This window comes from Perna viridis, chromosome 2, assembly GCF_037379345.1.
Source record: "Perna viridis isolate PV_CMFRI_1.1 ecotype Kerala chromosome 2, ASM3737934v1, whole genome shotgun sequence".
NCBI classification, from domain to species: Eukaryota; Metazoa; Mollusca; class Bivalvia; order Mytilida; family Mytilidae; genus Perna; species Perna viridis.
Window position 1 is genome coordinate 50,362,518 of NC_142446.1, and position 19,262 is coordinate 50,381,779.

Genomic DNA, 19,262 nt, shown 5'->3' on the forward strand with positions numbered 1-19,262 from the left:
AATTGTCAAGAAATTGAAACTTGTTTCTGGCCCCACATTCTACTTGTTTCAAATAACCCAAAAAAACAATACCAATCTGACCATTGTGGTATAGAATATATCAATGAAATGCTTGTTTTGACCCCAAATTCTAAAACAGTTGGGACATAACTCCCTAATTCAATATTAATCTTCAATGGTTTTGAACCTTGTTATAAAATTTCATAAAGATCAACTTTTAATACTGACGACGATAACACCATAACATATAACCACACATTTTTTTGCTGTATATAAACTTCACTTGGACAATATTCCATTATAAACACTACTTTAAATTTACATTTCACTTGGTTAACAGAAAGTTGATGTTACACTCAAGCCAATGCAGGTACAACCCATCATGCTGAAGCTGCACATCAAATTTAGTATAAAGCTAATGAAGGATTTCTTAGTTATAGTTAGTAAAAAATTGTGTAAGGAATTGACCGTTTTCTTCCGAAGGGGAACTGGGATTTTATGCTGATTTATATAAGAAAACTTTTAATATTTTTAGCAGCAGCTGGAATTAAATTTTGTTTGAAAATTAACATTGTTAAGTAATGGAAGAAACATTGCATTAAGACATCTGTTATCATTTTTTTTTGCATGTACATGTAGGTGTTTTGTTCTACTAAGGCATATATATATAATTGTATAATTATATATAAATATATATATATATATAATTGAGATTAAATTAAATAACATGACTACTTTATTGATTAAATGAATGGTTGAAAAGAATGAAAAAAATATACATCATGACTTAAACCAGCAATGTATTCAATGTCCATTCAAACTAATATGATCATACACACAATTTTATACAATAATAACAGAACTGTCAGTATGTTGTCAAATTATTTTACAATTTCATGATAAATTAGGCTTTCAATAATTTTCTCTGCTCAGCTTTTGTAATTTATCTTCAATTTTGTTTCAACAAAAAATATTTGAACAAATTACTTCATAAGTCAATAACCTTTTTACCAATCTAAATTATCTAAGTAGTTATCTTTAAGTATTAAATAATTATTTGAAATCCCAACACTACACTCTTCTAATAAATTCCCATGAAAACAAGTAAAAAACTTCTGTATATATTTATAGCAAAACAAAAAAAACCACAAGTACCAATAAAGTAATACAGTTCAGCAAAGAAAAATGCATTTTGCACTGAAGAATATTTACACTTAGAGTAAAACTCTGCATGATGTTTTTTTTTGTAATTAACACACAGTGAAACTTGTCCTTACCGAAATATTTTTCTACTTACGAAATTAAACTGCTTACGCAAATATTCAATTTCCACAGACTAAACCCATCGGTAACCTGAAGAAACTTGTCCTTACCGAAATTTTTTTCTACCTAAGAAATTAAACTGCTTACGTAAGTATTCAATTTCCACAGACTAAACCCATCGAATCTGTTATGAAGCAATGTTAGAAGTCTGCACAAAATATCAAACGTAAAATTACTAGAATAAAGTTATGACTTCATACTACTTTGATCTATAATGATGTCATCACTTACGACTAACTTTATACTTTCGATTTTTTGTGAAAAGGACCACTAGTTAAGATTGGTTGCTGGTTCATTTAGTGTTTGGTTTAGACAGGTTTCATTGTAGTAAAAAACCAAATTAATTCAATTTTCATATGATTTCATCATTCTGACTGTAAAATATCATGACTTGGAATACAAAACAACTGTTATCTCTCACAAAATCCCATAATATAACAAATATTCGATAACATTTGTACAGTCGTGATATGTCTTTCTAGTTTACTTTCCAGCTTGTTTCCTTAACATTACATAAATCTTTTCTTTTAACCAATCTTTATTGTGAGGTTGATAAGTTCCATTGCTCTTCTGGAACCTGAAAATTGTTTAAAAATAAAATTTTGTTCAAATTATAATACATTCCTTATGCCAAAAAATATGTCCTGTTTCCTGCTACCAGCAAAGATAATAAGGTAGGATAGTAAGGAAATCATTTTACATTGAGGAAAGTCTAGACTTTTATAGTGCTTGAGTCTGTTAGCCCTAAAATGTTTACGGTAGCAGGAAACACAATTTTTTTGGCCTTACAAAAGTTTCAAAATTTTAATGTTTACTAATTTACAACTCAAATATACAGTCTGTCAATATGTCTATCACCGGATTCACTTCCCAGCCTGTTTTCTTAACATGACATAAATCTTCTCCTTTAACCAGTCCTTATTGTGTGGCACGTAAGTCCCGCTATTCTTCTGAAACCTGAAATTGGTTAAAATAACAAGAAATCAAGTATGATGTTGATTTTTTGTTATAATTACCACTTTATTTCCCAGACTGCTAATATGAAGTTCAAACCAAATTGAAATTAAAAAAAAAAATAAACAAGGGAAGCGTGAGATTCAATGATGTACCAATTAATCAAGACAGTCAAATCCTACAAAACATTGATTTAGTATTCAAAAGCATGTTACTGACTGAAGGCAGCTTCAAACTTTTTTTTGTTCAATTCTTATACTAATGACAAAATACAACAAGCTAGTGATATCATTAATAAAATCTAGATTCCTCAACTACCCATAATTAATCTCCTGACAACAAATTATCTTTCACAAACCTGTATAATTTTTCATTTAATATTTTGAAAGAGATGACGGCAAACAGTAATGCACAGACTTCACAAAAATTGACGGTCCTGATGGTCCTGACAGGTAAAATTTGGGTAGGACCAACATTTCAACCTCTTGCACTGGTCCCATGACTGACAGCGGTTAAAAAGATTTTGTGAAGACTGATTACATGGGATCAACAAATTTTCAGTGGAACTGACCAAACATTTGCCTTTGTAAGTCCTATTCGACAGCAGAAAAAAAGTTTTCGCAAACTCTGAATGCAAGTAATGCTCTGCAAAAATACCACATGGTTTCGGTAAAAGAATACTTTATATCATTATATAAAATCATGTAGCTATGACAAGTACTTACACCAAACAACTGAGGTCCATTAACTGGTCAACAAAGTCAAAGAGTTGGCTGATGTCATAGGTTATTGAGGGTTGATCTGGGTTTTGTCTCTTCAAATGTTCTTCATATATCTTGCAAATGCCTACAAATCGAAAATACTGATTAGTTAATTAGGAAGATACTAAAAAGAGCATGTTGGTGCCAATGTATTCATAGAAAATTAGAGTCTGAATTGTAAATTCATCCCATACTAAAGCTATAAACATGTAATATCAAGTAGTGCGAGTCTGCATGTAAACAATAATTCTTTCCCTGCATAATAGGGCTTATACGTAGATCTTGCAATTTTTCCGTTCAACAAGAATATGTTAAAAATAATCTATCTAAATAAAAGAAACTTAAGAATTTTTACTCTTCCTAATAAATTCATTCATGTTTTTCTTTCAAATGAGAGTCAACTTCTATATAAGGCTACCTTCAAGACACTCATTTAAAGATTCATAATCTGAGTAGGTTCTTGTGTCTGGACGACTGTTTGGCTGCACCAATAAGATTGTGTGAGACTGAAAAAGGAAAAAATATTAAGGCTACATATTTAAAAAAAAAAACAAAAAACGAACAAATATTGATATATCAATATATTAGACTTCATACAAAAAAAACACTAATTTCTATTGGATAAGCATTATGTGTTATTTTTGTATATTTCCTCCTAGCTTCACCCCATTAAATTTTTCTTAGTTGTTTCGATATATCACCATGATAATATTTCTCCCTCTTGACCGGAAATGCCTTCCCATGTCCATATGCATATACTTTTCATTTCCATTTACAATAAGATGAATAGTTGCAGTGTTCTTTTGCTATTGTTGATTTAAAAGAATACTTTAGGTCATTACATTAAATCATGTGGCCATGACAGGGTTCTCCATGGAGTAAAATACGGCACAATGTTTGCTGATGTCTACACAATCAAGATACGACAATTGTTTACTTTATTGTTTTGGGGTTTCAAAATTACAGTTACAATTATGATATTCTTCCCAAACTTTTTAAGTTAACTAGTCCTTGTTATTTTCATTTTTAGAATAAAAAATATCATGTACATGTATTACTCTGGCCTTCAAAAATATGTTGCCAGAAATCGTTGACAATTTTCAGGAAGTCATTATAATGAAACCAGCATAGACATTTTGGTGCAAAAATGCATTTTGAAACAATTTACGAAACTAGCAGTAGTATAAAAAAATTAAGTAAGTAGAAGAAATTGGATTTTTTTATGATCTATGTTAAAAGCTTTTTAAAAAAAAACTATAGTGCCAGCTATGATTCTAGAGATTACGGTACAACTGTAAATTGATGAAACCATTCCAAAACACAAACAGCTTAACATTTGCATTTACGTCTTAACTTGACAAAGAAAGGATATAAAATTTTGTAGGCTACATGCATGAAAACAGCAACTGTTACAATGAATGTCTTCCAACTGATGTCAAATCTCTATTCCCTTGGCTACCTATTGCAATATCTATTATCTTATGCATTCTGAGTGATAGTTGACCTGTATATCATTGAAGAACTTTTCCAGAACGGAAATCAAGTGAATGCGAAAGTAGTCAATTGTTTGAGTTACAAATGCTTGAATTTTGAAGACATTTTTGCAATATATGTGCTCAGATGTGAATTGCAACCACAGTTACTCTGCTGCTTAACTTGGGGTCTCTATAGCTCTGTCTTATAACCAGTTTATCAAAGAAAATGGCATTATTGTAGATATTGCTGTATAGCCTATACATTTGTAGGCCTCAATTTTCCACTGACAGTGACACTAGTGACAGAGACAAATGGTGTTTATACACCCTTACGATTTGTTCATTATAGACATTTGCTCTTAGTTTAAACTGACACTACTGCTGTCTAGGTATCTACAGTACCGAACAATTGTAACTTCCAATCTTGCATGAAACAAGTATCTATTAAATTGAAACTAAATGAGTAAATGAAGTAAATCATGTATGGAACTGAAACTGAAAGTCAAAAGAAGTGCTCGTAAACAATTGCACTTATTAATTAAATATATGCGACTTAGAGGAGTCTGTAGAAACCAGATTCAAAACGTTTGCTCACAGACTTTATAAGACCTTGCTACTACCATTTCAATGATTTTTCTTGCAAAAATCACGTTTCTTCAGCATCCAATATGGCTGGTATTACTTTCGGAACTCCTCAGAACTTTTCTTTGCTTTTCATCCGTGTTAAGTGGGCGTTTGGAAGAAAGGGGTTTATATAGTTTCATTTGTGATTTTTTGTGACACCGATTGAAAATTTGACACGACTTTCCGACTTGAATTGGACGATGTTGTTGACAGATTAACAAAATTTTCAGTACCCCTTTTTGACCCTATTCAACAGTTGAAGATGGATGAAGTGTGGACGCTTATATTGTTATGTCTTGCTATGTTAATTGGCTGCTATCTTTCGGGAATAATTCCATTGGCCATTACGTTCTCCGAGGTACCGTATACATTTTGCCTTTTGTCTATCTACCGGATCTAATACTTCATTTTTCCCTCTTACTTTGCACATTTATCAATGAACATTTATTTTTGTACATTACTATTTTCATCACCGTTTGGGTATTGGTTTCTCAGTATTGTTTTTGTTTTTGTTCGTTTTTTTATATATATATATATATATAATATTTGAGATTTTTTGTGATTTCATATCGACCTGTGACCCAGTGGATCTGTCACCAATTTCATACATAGTCCTGTAATTAAAAGAGATTTGCAACTAACTGATATTTCATACTATCACACTGCCGGGAACGAGATCGCGTACTTACTTAAACAACAACAACAATTTGACTTCAAATGATCATAATTAAAAAAGTACTGCAAATATATATATGAAAATAATTCTAAATTGAATTAATTATTTTTACATTAACCTATCACAACTTTTTTGTTTTTTAAATATAATTGACTGAAATCTTCAGTTTCCAATTTTCAGGTCTTCTGGTCGTCTGCTACAATTTATTTCAGATCATTTAATCAAAGGAGAAAAAGAATCCCATTTTCAGCTGCATGATAATTTTATCAATAAACCGGGTGACAATGATTGGAGAATTAATTGGAAAGAGTGAATAAAGAGTAATTTACAAGTGTGTGGAACTTGATCTGCACACGAGTTAAATCCTCAAGTGTTCTTGGCACGAGTAATAATATTTTGGTTATTCACAATAACCAGTTGATTATCTTATTTATTATGCAGATTTTCTTCATAATTTATTGATATTTTCAATATGAACTTTTAATTCTGTGATTGGTGGATTGATATCAAAATTGTGACGGTTTGGCAGGAGGAAGTGGGAGAGTGAAATTACAGAATTTATTTCACAGTGTGAATTATCAAAATTTATTACAGTGGGAACATTCAATAAAACACTGCTATCTACAATGTATATAATAAATAAGTTTTATAGGTCTCTGATTCATACAATTAAAATATTAAATTTTAATATTGAAATTATCTTATCCTTTTAGAACTACATTGTACCAGTATGTCTTTTCTTAAATTTTACAATATAAATAAATAGATTATATTTCATAAAATATTATTAGTATTAGCCCTAATTGAATACAGTTTAGAGTAATTACATGTACATGTGTACATAGATTGATCAACTTGGACCAAAAAGTATGAGTGATGGATCAACCTGCTACCTGTACCTTCTTTGTATGTTGATGGTGATGTTGGATGTACATGTAGCTAAAATGAGGAAGTTATTTGCCTTAATTCTAAGCAAAGTATTGATTAGGTTTCCTTTCAAATAAAATGGATTTCATGTCATTTACCATTTGTGTAAAATTGGATTTGATTTAGGCTAATTTCATCTGTGGGAGCCAGCAATAGATATTCCAAATATTTGTAATTTTATTGGTAAAACAGTTCCGAGTTTGGTGAAGAATGCTTTGTTTTACATTGTACTACATCCTGAAGTAAGTTTTTTTTTATAATGTATGAGGAATTCCAATCAAATTACATATGGGTCTTTGAAATGTTTAGTTTAGCAGGTGTTTTGACTACATTTCAAAGCTTCAATAGGCAGAGATGTAGCACTTTGTGTTGATGAAAGTTTTTTAGTGATCAATATGAGACAAATTTCTAACCATTTACATAATAGCGAGCAAAGCTCACTTACTACAAGAAAGCAGTGATTGTTTATAGGAGGAAGAGGTCACTTGTTAAAATCTTTATCAAACTGTCTGTCCATGTTGTTGCTATTTGTTGGAAACAGGTTTTTTACTATCAAGCAATTGGATGGATTTTGATGAAGTATGTACAAAAAATTCAAGATGAATTATTCGATTATGACAATAAATATTGCTTGTTTGGTGTTTGAAATGTTTCATTGTGATGTCATGAAATCTTGTGAGTTGGAAGTATATTCAGGTGCCTGGGCCCATTTTCTCCCATCTTGCAGATTTTTTTACCCATTGTATACAAATGTACGTGTACTTGTATACTGGTACATGTAGCTGTTTCTGAATTTTCATTTTACCAATTTTTGGACTTTTTGGACTTCTCTGCATTTAGCTCTTTCTGGGAACATATTAACCATTTAAAAAGTTATTTTTGTAGTCTTGTATCTAAAAAGACCTGATTTGAAATGTATATATTTCTCTTATTTTCAATAATAAAAAAAATTATGTTGCCATTCTCAGATTTTAATACATGTAAGTATATTTTAAGTTTTGTTGTGTTTGAATCCCCACAGCTAATTGGTTTTATGAAATTGTGTTTCTTAGGCAGCATTTCAGGTTTCCCGTCAAAATCGTCTGTAGGGAACAATACAATAGTTTACCCTGGACTTAACCTTTTATGAGCAACTCTGCGGGTGGTTCTTTAGAAGCAGAGGAGGTTTACCCTACAGGTGCACCTGGTCCATGCTCCCAGTTTTTTAGTGGAGTCCGAGTTGCTCATTTGCTTTTGTTGCTTTGTGTGTATGATTTTGGTTGCTTTGTGTTCTTTGTTGTGTGTGTCTGTTTTCCATGTCTAGTCCCTGGATTGAATTCTTTTGATTACTGCTATAACCTTGGTTTTCTTGAGTACTCTTTCAAATAAAAAGTGACATTGTGTTTAGCCAGTTGGGATTTTGTATTGTACATTTGTTTTTATAGTAATCTCTGTGTTATGATTAAAACTTTTTTTCTCAGGAGAAATTGAAATTAGTGACTGTGTTTGGGGCTGGTTTGCTAGTAGGAACTGCATTGGCTGTGATTATCCCTGAAGGAATTCATGCTATGTATAGTGCTGGTGCTGGTAGGTATTCAAATGAAAAATAACATCATATTTGTATATTCAGTGAATATGATACTCTTATATTTATTTAAGAGCCTAACAGCATGTATTGTTTGAGACATACATGTACATATCTAGCTCACACCCACTGTCATACCTGCCAATTGACCTTCCAACATGGCTTTTCACTCTACATTCATTTATGAACCTTAGTGAATTACGGTTTTCACCCACAAGTTTTATCACCTTTGGCAAAATGACCCAGCATAGTCATGATTGAACACCATTTTGCTGTAAATATATGTCATACTATATGTGATCCACTATTTCAAAAATTTCATAAATCAACACATCATGCTTGTTGTTGTATTAACAAAGAATTAGGTTCAAACAAAAAAGCTACGAAAAAAAGACTAAGCATCCAGATTCCATATGCACATATAGGTCTAGGACAAATTCTATATTATGTATAAATGTAGGAGATGTGGTATACTTGCCAATAAGACAGTCATCTACCAAACGTCAAGCAACAAACAATTAAACTTCTACAGGTCACCACATGGTCTTCAATGGTGGGCAAAACCTTTACCATAAAGCAAACTGTAAAAGGCCCCAAAATATTTCATGAAGTGAAATTATTCATAAAAGACTAAAATCGACCTAATCTATAGAAAAAACATGAAATGAATAGCAATGAAGTTCATTTTAAAGGATTTCTGGGTAAATTTCAGAACACCATGACCACAGTAGTGATCATCATCCAACAGAAAAAGAAATAGCAAGCCAAGATAAAGGTTCACATGAACATCATCACCATGGCATGGAAGACAGTCATTCAGTTATTGGTGTTACACTTGTTGTTGGTTTCATCTTCATGTTATTGGTGGATCAGATTGGTGGATCACACATGCATGGAGCTTCAGGTAATGAATAACAAGTCTGTACATCTGTGACCTCCCAAAATTAACATGCCTGTTTCCTGCTGTCCTTTCCACCCTAAACTTTTTGTAGCCATTTTTGTTCAAGTACTGCTATAGTCTACTGCTATTGTTTCCCCATTAACTGAAGTAAAATGTTTTTGAAAACTAAAATAGTTACTCTACCTACTCAATTTGTTTGTTTGTTGGGTAGCAGGAAACAAGACTATAATTTTTTTGCCCTAATCAATAATAAATTTGCTGTTATTCTATTTTTTATGCTTAACAGTCTATGATAAAATGTATTTACATTATTGTTTAATGTTATTAACCCAAGCAAAGTCTGGGAATTTACAGGAACCACCCTGTCTTTCTGTCTGTCTGTCCACATTTCTAGTTATTGCAACTCTGCCTAAACTGTGTAAGGGATTTTGATGCAATTTAATATGAAGGTTTGGCATTATATGTAGATGCATACAAAGGAATATAATAACTGTTGGAATACTCCAAAGGGAGATGATTGAAGTAATGGATTTTACATTTGACTCCAGTTTGAAGCAGGGTAGCTGTTTGTGAGCTTTCTCACAGTATCTCTAGCTGACAATGTTAAATCTCGTTTTCACTGTTGATATAAAATGAATGCTATAATTTTTTCTGGATTATTTCTTCTTGTTGTAAAATTCAGTTTATACGTTCAGTTTATAACCATGAAGAAATGAATCTAACAGTGTAAAATTTTGGATTTCATTCTCTGATTCCTACTGCTGTTTGCATTGAAAGTTGACATGAATTTGTGTAAAGTAGTAATTTTTCCAATTCTTGTTCTTTTTATGTGTATTTTTATTAACACATTGTAAAGGCCTTTGTTATAAATAAATGTTCAATGAGTAGTTTAGAATTGTCATAATATGTATGTTCTTGAAAACAAAAACACTATTGTAAAAATGTTTTTCTCTACTGGCGTTCCGTTATTTCTTGTTTTGCTACAGTCAGTTAATTAAGTAGTCTTTGTAAGAATCATGCAAACTCTGTAAAATGGGATACACCCCCAAATTAGGCTACTTATTTTTATTTTTGTTATAAAATTGTTTTATAGGTCTATATGATGAAAAGTATAACTATTCATTTCAATCCATCTGCTCTTAGGAGTTAATTCACATTGAAAATCCAATAGTTTCTATTGTATTTTAGTGTCATTTAGAATTATCTCCCATAATTTGAAATTCTATAGTGCATTATATGTAATTTTTATCTCATATGAAGAAGGATTCTATGAAAAGCCAATTTATTTTTTTCTGTTTACTAAAACATTTTAAACAAAGTATAAAAAATAAAAATATGTAGGCTTTCCAAACACCATCATATTTTGCATGATTCTTATCTTGAGCTAATTAAATCATGGAATTTTGAGAATAAAAGCTGTTATTACTGTAGAAACTGTTCTACAGGGTAAGATTCTCTGTAATTACTATAGAAACTCGATTTACATAGTAAGATTTTCTATACATGCTGTATTATGCATAATCAAGTTTAAATGTAACTTTTCACAATTCTGAATTTTATGGTAGATCCTGAATCACAAGACACATTAGTACAACAAAACAGACATAAAATCACAGCTACTTTAGGACTTGTTGTTCATGCTGCAGGTAAGTTTAGACAGCAGCCACTTTAGGACATGTTGTTCATGCTGCATGTAAGTTTAGACAACAGCTGCTTTAGGACATGTTGTTCATGCTGCAGGTAAGTTTAGACAACAGCTGCTTTAGGAAATGTTGTTCATGCTGCAGGTACATTTAAGTTTAGACAACAGCTACTTTAGGACATGTTGTTCATGCTGCAGGTAAGTTTAGACAACAGCTACTTTAGGATATGTTGTTCATGCTGCAGGTAAATTTAGACAACAGCTACTTTAGGACATGTTGTCCATGCTGCAGGTACATGTAAGTTTAGACAACAGCTACTTTAGGACATGTTGTTCATGCTGCAGGTAAGTTTAGACAACAGGTACTTTAGGACATGTTGTTCATGCTGCAGGTAAATTTAGACAACAGCTACTTTAGGACTTGTCCATGCTGCAGGTACATGTAAGTTTAGACAACAGCTATTTTAGGACATGTTCATGCTGCAGGTAAGTTTAGACAACAGCTACTTTAGGACATGTTGTTCATGCTGCAGGTAAGTTTAGACAACAGCTACTTTAGGACATGTTGTTCATGCTGCAGGTAAGTTTAGACAACAGCTACTTTAGGACATGTTGTTCATGCTGCAGGTAAGTTTAGACAACAGCTACTTTAGGACTTGTTGTTCATGCTGCAGGTAAGTTTAGACAACAGCTATGTAAGGACTTGTTGTCCACATTGCAGATATATGTAAGCATAGTCAACTTCTTTAGTATTTGTTGTCCAAGTTGCAGGTAAACTGGGTGAGGGATTGTAAAGATATTGATGCTAAAAAAATGTAATACTTAGGCTGTTAGTGTTTTTTTTTAGTATCAAAGGAGAAGAAAATTTTGTAGTGAAGTTTTAAGCTTAATAATTTTTGGTAATATGTGTTAGTTTGATTTTCTTTTTTTCATTTTCTGTTTTAAAGATCTGTAGATGTAAAGGAAATGAAATATACTGCATATGTTGTGAAACAGCTGTTTATGAAGTTTTTAATCTGTCATAATATTTGCTGTTCTAAACCTTGCACATAATTTGTGTCCTAGTTTTCTGTGTCCTGCATTTATTAAGTTTTAAATGGCCTTCAAAAATTTTATCTATATTGCTGTAGTGATAATTCACAGTACATGTAATACAAAAACAAAAAACAAAAAAAAAGATGATTTTATTTTAAAGTTTATATTTAGTAAACATCTTTTTTGGAATTTTATCTGTCTGTTTTCCTCACCTGTTAGGTCTTGTACTCTTTGACCATATAACTTAAAAAAAAAACACATTCGAAGTAGAGGTGATAATTCTTCAATTTTGAAATGCTGCTTGCTCTAAGGACTGAACTGACATAGACATTTTCACCTTCTTGTAACTGGTATCAATCATTTAATGGGTCAAGTAACTTCTTATCAGAGACAGTGTTTTAGTCTACTTTAAATTAGAAAGTCATGCAATGATTAAGATAGTCATATGTGTGTGGAAAATTAAACTTGGTTTTAAACTGGGCATGATTGTTCCTCGGAGTGTTCTGCACAAATTGACTGTTGGGATTTTTGATCCATGAAAAAACATGGCCACCATTACTTAAAATAGATCATAGGGGTCACATCACAGTTTTTTGTAAATAACTCAAAAATTATTGCCTTTAGCAAATTTCTGGCAGAGTAGTATTGTTCAGCATCATGAGTTGAACCCATGGCGAAATTTTCAAAACGATTCGTCAACTGATGTAGGAGTTAAGGCCCCTGAAACAGTTTTTTTTTTGGCATTTGTCGCATGTGCAACTTTGGAAATCATTTCTAAAATCATTTAAGATCATTGAATGAAAATAAGCATAATAGTTCTTTAGTGTACTGTGCTCAAAATGATTGTTGTGATTTTTAATCTGTGAATAGATATGGCTGCCTATAAAAAAAATGGAACTTGTGGGTCGGAAGGCAGGTTTTTGAAAATAATGTTGCCTTTAGCAAAATTCTGGTTCAGGTAATGAAAATGCTATTAAAAGCATTTCCTGCATTTGACAATTAAGTTGATTTTAACTTAGCCTGTCTCATTCATCAAGTTCTTCAAATGAGCAAATGGTTAACCAGGTGAGCGATTCAGGCTCTGTTGAGCCTCTAGTTGAATTTTTATTTGAAGGGTTTTGAGAAACTGAATTTCAGATATTTCAGAATTTCTTTTTGTTCATGGTCCAAGTTCAACATAATTGTTTAAGGTTAGAAATTAATTGTTTACTGCCGACAAAATTTTGTTAAGTTTGGGATATGTAGCTAGAAAAAAAATTTTTTTGATTGCTGAAATGATAAGGCCTACTTAGAACTTTATTGGGATTATGTTGTAGGATGAATCCTTATAAGTTATTGCTCTTGAAAGGCAAAAAAAAAAGTATCTCTTTTTATATAATTGTCAGTTTTTATCTTAAAAACTGTAATATTAAATAGAAAAAAAAACTTTCTGTTGTCTAATAATATACCTGTTATGATTCTTATGCTAAGGTATCTAGAAATCTTTAGTGGTGTTAGAATAGACCTGTAAATGAAAAATACAATGTAAATTAATAATTATTGTAATGTGTACCCAAACAATATGGCCACCAATTTTTTTTGCAGGTGAGCCATTCAAGATCTTAAAAGCTTCTTGTTATTTTAGTTTTCGCAAAGGGAAATATTTTATGACAGCTTTATCAGTACCCCCTCTTCCTGTGATATTACCCTTCAATACAATAATTTCTCCATTTACATTTTAACCATGTTGGCATTCCCAGTGAATGAGATAATATGTTGTTTTGCAAATTAAATGGTGCTGGAATTGCCACCCTTTCAGGGTTTTGACATCAATTTCATTTTTTTTTTCAGCTGATGGTATTGCACTTGGTGCTGCAGTAAAGTTGAATCATTCTTCTCTCACATTAATAGTATTTGTTGCTATCATGTTACATAAGGTTAGTATAAGTAACTCACATTCAATTTCTAAATCTCTCGGATATATTTGAAATGGATGTTGAGTTTAAGCTGTATACTGCATAATTAACACCTGGGTATATGGTATTTGAATACATATTCCTAGTCTATCAAAATCTGTGAAATTTACAAGTACAGGGATAAATATGTCTTCCTTTGTTTTTGTAGTCCATAGTTTATCAAGCAGCTATTATTTCAGCAAGTTGAACGATGCACACTAACACATTCAATACACAAATCATCATTTTTGATTGAGACAAAGGTGTTCCTATTTTTAGCTGTATGATATTTCCTTTTTGGTGAATTTGTGGTGTCACATTAAAACATATTATGATGTCTTGTAAATACAAAGGAATAGCAACAAGGAAGGTGCTCTGGATTGGCATACTTATCACAAAATTAATTTTGAATATGAGAAAAAGAAACACCACAAGAAAGGGGAAAGGTAAGATTTCAATGTTCCCAAACTTGGCAGAGCCTCTTTAGAGAACTTCAGGGATTTCTGCGGTCTCAGTGTTGTTAGATACTTAAGGAGGTAGACGTATGTTAAGGGACACTCTTACAAATCATTGGAATGTTTGTATTCAGCATTTGACATCAATCTCATGTAAGCATCAAAGCAACATGGATTGATTTCATTCTGTTTAAAATGAAAGTTTGATAGGCTTTGGTGAAATTGAATATAGCTTGGGTGAAATTGAATATAATACAAATATATCACTGATTTCAAGAGTTATGTCCCTTACACTAGGTCTATCTCCTTAAAATCTGTATTTAAAAAAAAAAAATTAAAAAGATCCTACAATGCTGATTTATAAAACGAGTATGCAAATCAGACTTAATCAAAATTCAAATAGCAGTTTCAACATTTACCCTTATAATCTTTATTATGCAGAAGCATTCTTTTGTTTGCATAAATTTTAAACTCTAGATTGTGCACCCACAATTGTACCTTAATTCCTTGTCTCCACCTACTTACCAAGCCCTAGTTAGTAATGAACCCGAGTACATGCTTTTTTTTAACTTTTACAGTTAATTTATTGTCACAAAGAGTCAGTATTCATATTTTTATATTATAACATTGTAATAATGTTATAAACAGTGTAGTTTACATTGTTTTTATCTTTCAGGCACCTGCTGCATTCGGTCTGGTGTCATTCCTTTTACATGAAGGGTTTGATAGACCAAGAATAAAAAGACATTTATTTATTTTTTCTGTTGCTGCTCCTTTGATGGCACTTGTAACTTTTGTTATTCTCAGTCAGGTAATGTACTATCCTTGAAATTTGATTGATCTTTTGTGTATTAAAATACATTTAAATTGATATAAAGGGAGCTTAAAAAGTGTCTGGTTTAGACTGATTTTTGGATTATTCAGTGTATTGTTTAGACAGGTATCATTGTGATACAAGAAAAATGTATCATTAAAAAATATTTGTTAAAAAATACTTGACATTGACATAAGTGAAGATATAATCAAATTATATGAATTTGAAGGAAATTCTAAGAGCAGACTTTTTTTATATCATTTAATTACAAATAAAGCATTTTTATGTACAAATAAGATACTTTTTGCTGCTTTCCAGAGGTTCAGTATGAAAATGAATATTCACTACAACACTAATTTTCCATTAATAAATAAATCCCAAATGAATTAATCAGCCATATACCATATTTTCTGTAAATACGTGTATATGTTGAGTAAAGGTTACAAAATTGCAATTAGAAAATACCACCAGGCTCTAGAATGTTATAAGAGAGGTGTAATATAACCAAATAGTTGACAGATAATTTAACAAATGAACACAAGAATAAAATCACCTTTGATCCAATATTTTTTTGGATATAAACCAGATAACGGATCCTGCAAAATGTAAACTTTCTTTGCATTGCAATTGAAAGACCTAGTAAATCAGCATGATTAACAGAGGTAAAAGGTATATTTAATTTGAAAATAAAATGAATTTTGTACTTCCAAAATAACTTGTTGTACTGCACAAGTACATTTATATACAAATTAGTACAGGAAAACATTATTTTCTTCTCTTCCACAGAGATCTGCAGAATCCTTGACTGATGTCAAGATGACAGGAATAGCTATGCTTTTTAGTGCTGGAACATTTTTGTATGTGGCTACCGTCCATGTATTACCTGAAGTCTCTGCTGGACAGGTGCGACATACTAATCCTGATGGAACAATTGTCATCCATGAACACAAAGGATTTAAGTCTATAGAATTGGTTGCCATAGTTATGGGTTCTATTATTCCCGTGATATTGTCTATTGGTCATAAACATTGATACAATCTTGTTTTATGTTATTTTATGGGAGTATGTTTTGGTCTTGGGTTTTTAGTGATGACCAGTATTTAATTGTAGTGAAAAGTGATATAGAAGGGTATTAGAGGAAGCTAGAAAGTTGATTTTTAAGGAAGTAATAGTTCAAGCAAGTTGTGAAAGTGTCTGAAAAGGGTGTTTTAGTCAGAATTTTTCAGTATGTGTCTGTCAGTTATGTCTCATGTCATTTAAAAATTACACCATATGTCAATCTAAGCTTGATATTACTTAGTGACGGTTAATATGGAGTTGTAATCACAATGTGGAAACATAGGAGAAATTTGTCTTTGATGAAAAATGTTCTTACATGATATGATCATACATCAGCTGACTAACCTGTTCTATCAGACATTGGGGCTGACAGAGTAACAAGTTTTGCCAAACGTATATTTTATACCAAAAAATAAAATGAAATGCTAAGGAATGAATTTTAAACTGATTTCAGATACCCTGTTTAGTTGTAACATAGTGATAATTGTTCCACTATCCTAGTTCAACAATAAAATGCTTAACAATTTTATTGATTTGATCGGCCATGGCCATATTTTCTGACAAATAGATCTCCTTCCTGAAGAACAAAATTATAATACCAGATATGAAATTGTTTGGGTCAAAATGAACATGGTATGAAATGAATAGAGTATGAAAATAATGGTTCCTTATGTGAGATTAAAGCTTTGGTTACTACAATAAAGTTGATTACATTTTTTGTTTAAACAAAATACAATGAGGACTGACAGAGAATTAAGTTTTGAGGTCTCGTGCAGACAAAATATTGCTGGCCAGAAGGTCCTGCACAACAATCATTTTTGTTGGACCTTCCCGTTAGGTCCAGCAGGTCCCACGATAAGTTGCATTTCTGCTCAAGAGCTTATTTTAAGAAAATACTATTTGTAGAGTATTTGTGATATATACATTTTCAGTGCAAAGATGGGAACATATGGTTTAAATGCACTTTTGCTGTTACCCTCTGATTTAACGTGATATCATTTAATGATATGGGCTGATATATTTTATCAAATTTGATGTTGTTTATTTTCTTTTGAACTGACTGAAAGTTAATATTCTTTAGTGTTGCCAAACATTTGGTTGTAATTATACTAGTTTGTTTAGAACATTATAGTACATGATCATTTTCTCTCTTTATGCCCGTCAATCCTTTGCATGGTATTCATTGTATACTCCTGTACTACAGAAACCTGTATTAGACAATTCACAACATTGAAGAAAATGCATATTTTTCTTGCTGTTTTTATAATGAGCTTTTTTTTCATAACATTGTTTCTCCGACTTCAAAAGGTACTGGGGTCATTCCAAGCAGAATGGTGTGCATGGATTTATGTATATAATCTTCAAGTATGAAATGTGAATGTACCTGTTAGTGGAACTACTTTACACAACTGAAAGAAGCATAATCATTGGAATGGAGGATACATCATTTGCCTTACTTTACTGAAGTTAGAAAAAAGGTGTAATCTTGACTCTTTAAAATCCATTTATAATTAATTACTATACACATACATGCGAGTTTTGTTCACCGCTTGGAGACTTTGATTTAGCTTTTTTTTCTTTTCTTTTTTACTAGTTGAACTTGATCCTTCACAGAACTTTTTTAAAATAGAATGTAAGCAAATATAATATTGGCATGTGGTTTTAAATGGAATTATTGGTACCCTCTGGATGCAGCACCTTGAAGTCCATTTTTTACCCACATTGAGTTTTTGTTTATTTTGTTTATTACTTTCTCAGTTATTTCATTTATTTGTTTTATTTTGGTGTTAGCTGAAAATTGGATAAAAGTGGAGTTATGTTCCTGGGATTATTTTGTGAATGTATGAGGATTTGACATTAAAATTTTGTAAACCTTTTCAATTTGGGCAAGTTGAAGAAAAGTAAGCTGACCTAATTTGAAAACTTGGTTTTCCTTAAGGTTCAGATTTTTGCCATAGACCAACACATCGCCAACAGGCCATATGCCCAACTTTGCACCAGCCATTTAGGTTAATTTATGTTGGAAAATAAATAAAATGTGGTTGTCCTTTGGTAACTGTGATTTAACTTCTAATTGCCCAAATGGTAAGTTTACTTAATGTCAGATCCTGTGTAACATAATCAATTTGTAAAAGCTATCACACATTATGGTTAATGAACCAGTAAATATTGTCATCAATTGTTGTGAACTGCATTTAGGTCTCTTATACAAATCAGTTCTGTAATGTATGATTAGATTCAAATTGGTTCCAATGAAATTGAAACTATAGTTTACCCATCGTTTTCTACATGCTTTATGTTAGCACAGTACTTTGGCTTATAATTTGATTGAACCAATTTCTAATGAAATCGATACTGTCTATATTTACATGCCATTTATCACATTTTTGTCATTAAATAAAATAGCACAAAATCCAGTAGTAATTGAATATAGTTTTTTATTGATTTATGTTTAGTTTTCCAACACTTGTCTTTATAGGGATGTGAATTGTTTCTTGTTCATATTATTTTATTTAATGATAGTATTTACCACCATTTTTTTAGTTAAAAATATAGTTTAAACATGCTACAAATGATGAGGGATAAAAATAATTTATCATGACTTTATCATGTATATTTTTTGAACCAAATATAATAAACACACATATTTAAAAAGAAAGAGTTATCAGTAATTGTATGGTATGATTAGTTTCAGTGGAGAACCTGGAGATTTGGTATTAGTTTCCAGGAGAACCTGGAGATTTGGTATGATTAGTTTCCAGGTGAACCTGGAGATTAATTTTTACTGGCCTATATTTGAATCTTTTAGTTTGTTTGGACCAAGGACAAGGATAGTGAGACTAAATTTGGACTGATCTGACCAAAATTTTTTTTTTTTAAGAAGAGGTCATTTTATTGTATGTTGTTAATTCATTTCCATTCATTTGCAGCAATTTTATCAGTCTACAGTTATGAAATCCATACTATTTTTTTTGGTTTCCACATGTTAAAACTAAGTCATTGTTTGTTTTATGATCTTTAAGTATCAGTCTTTATAAAGATCAGACAGGAGGTGATTCATGCATGTCAAAAACCCACCAACTTTTATTAGTTTTATTTCCTATTCAGAATCAATTAC

At 31.3% G+C, this 19,262-nt stretch overlaps 2 protein-coding genes across 3 annotated transcripts; one reads left to right on the top strand and one right to left on the bottom strand.

Moving 5' to 3' along the window:
* Nucleotides 1–718: 718 nt before the first annotated feature.
* Nucleotides 719–5,209, bottom strand: LOC148625628 (enhancer of rudimentary homolog). 2 transcript variants are annotated; one of them, XM_088569262.1, is made up of 4 exons: nt 5,134–5,209; nt 3,457–3,544; nt 3,003–3,123; nt 719–1,900 (listed from the first exon to the last, which is right to left on the bottom strand). In XM_088569262.1, the coding sequence occupies exons 1-4, from the start codon at nt 5,134–5,136 to the stop codon at nt 1,807–1,809; spliced, it is 306 nt and encodes a 101-aa protein (XP_088425388.1). In that variant the 5' UTR covers nt 5,137–5,209; the 3' UTR covers nt 719–1,806. The 2 variants fall into 2 exon arrangements, with proteins under 2 accessions (XP_088425388.1, XP_088425387.1); XM_088569261.1 differs by having other exon boundaries at nt 719–2,280.
* An 82-nt stretch (nt 5,210–5,291) lies between these two features.
* Nucleotides 5,292–18,803, top strand: LOC148625629 (zinc transporter ZIP9-A-like). The gene is made up of 7 exons (XM_088569260.1): nt 5,292–5,495; nt 8,201–8,306; nt 9,017–9,208; nt 10,771–10,851; nt 13,713–13,798; nt 14,948–15,082; nt 15,872–18,803. Exons 1-7 carry the CDS (start codon nt 5,400–5,402, stop codon nt 16,115–16,117), a joined length of 942 nt encoding a protein of 313 aa, XP_088425386.1. The 5' UTR covers nt 5,292–5,399; the 3' UTR covers nt 16,118–18,803.
* The last annotated feature ends 459 nt before the right edge of the window (nt 18,804–19,262 follow it).

What these genes read in the sequence shown, in the direction of transcription:
- LOC148625628 (XM_088569262.1), bottom strand. An exon ending in TTTAAATGAGTGTCTTGAAG is followed by an intron (nt 3,124 to 3,456) that starts GTAGCCTTATAT and finishes TTCGATTTGTAG; the next exon opens with GCATTTGCAAGATATATGAA. An exon ending in ATGGACCTCAGTTGTTTGGT is followed by an intron (nt 1,901 to 3,002) that starts GTAAGTACTTGT and finishes AACAATTTTCAG; the next exon opens with GTTCCAGAAGAGCAATGGAA.
- LOC148625629 (XM_088569260.1), top strand. Translation starts at nt 5,400, where the DNA reads ATGGATGAAGTGTGGACGCTTATATTGTTATGTCTTGCTATGTTAATT. An exon ending in TGGCCATTACGTTCTCCGAG is followed by an intron (nt 5,496 to 8,200) that starts GTACCGTATACA and finishes TTTTTTTCTCAG; the next exon opens with GAGAAATTGAAATTAGTGAC. An exon ending in TTGCTATCATGTTACATAAG is followed by an intron (nt 13,799 to 14,947) that starts GTTAGTATAAGT and finishes TTTATCTTTCAG; the next exon opens with GCACCTGCTGCATTCGGTCT.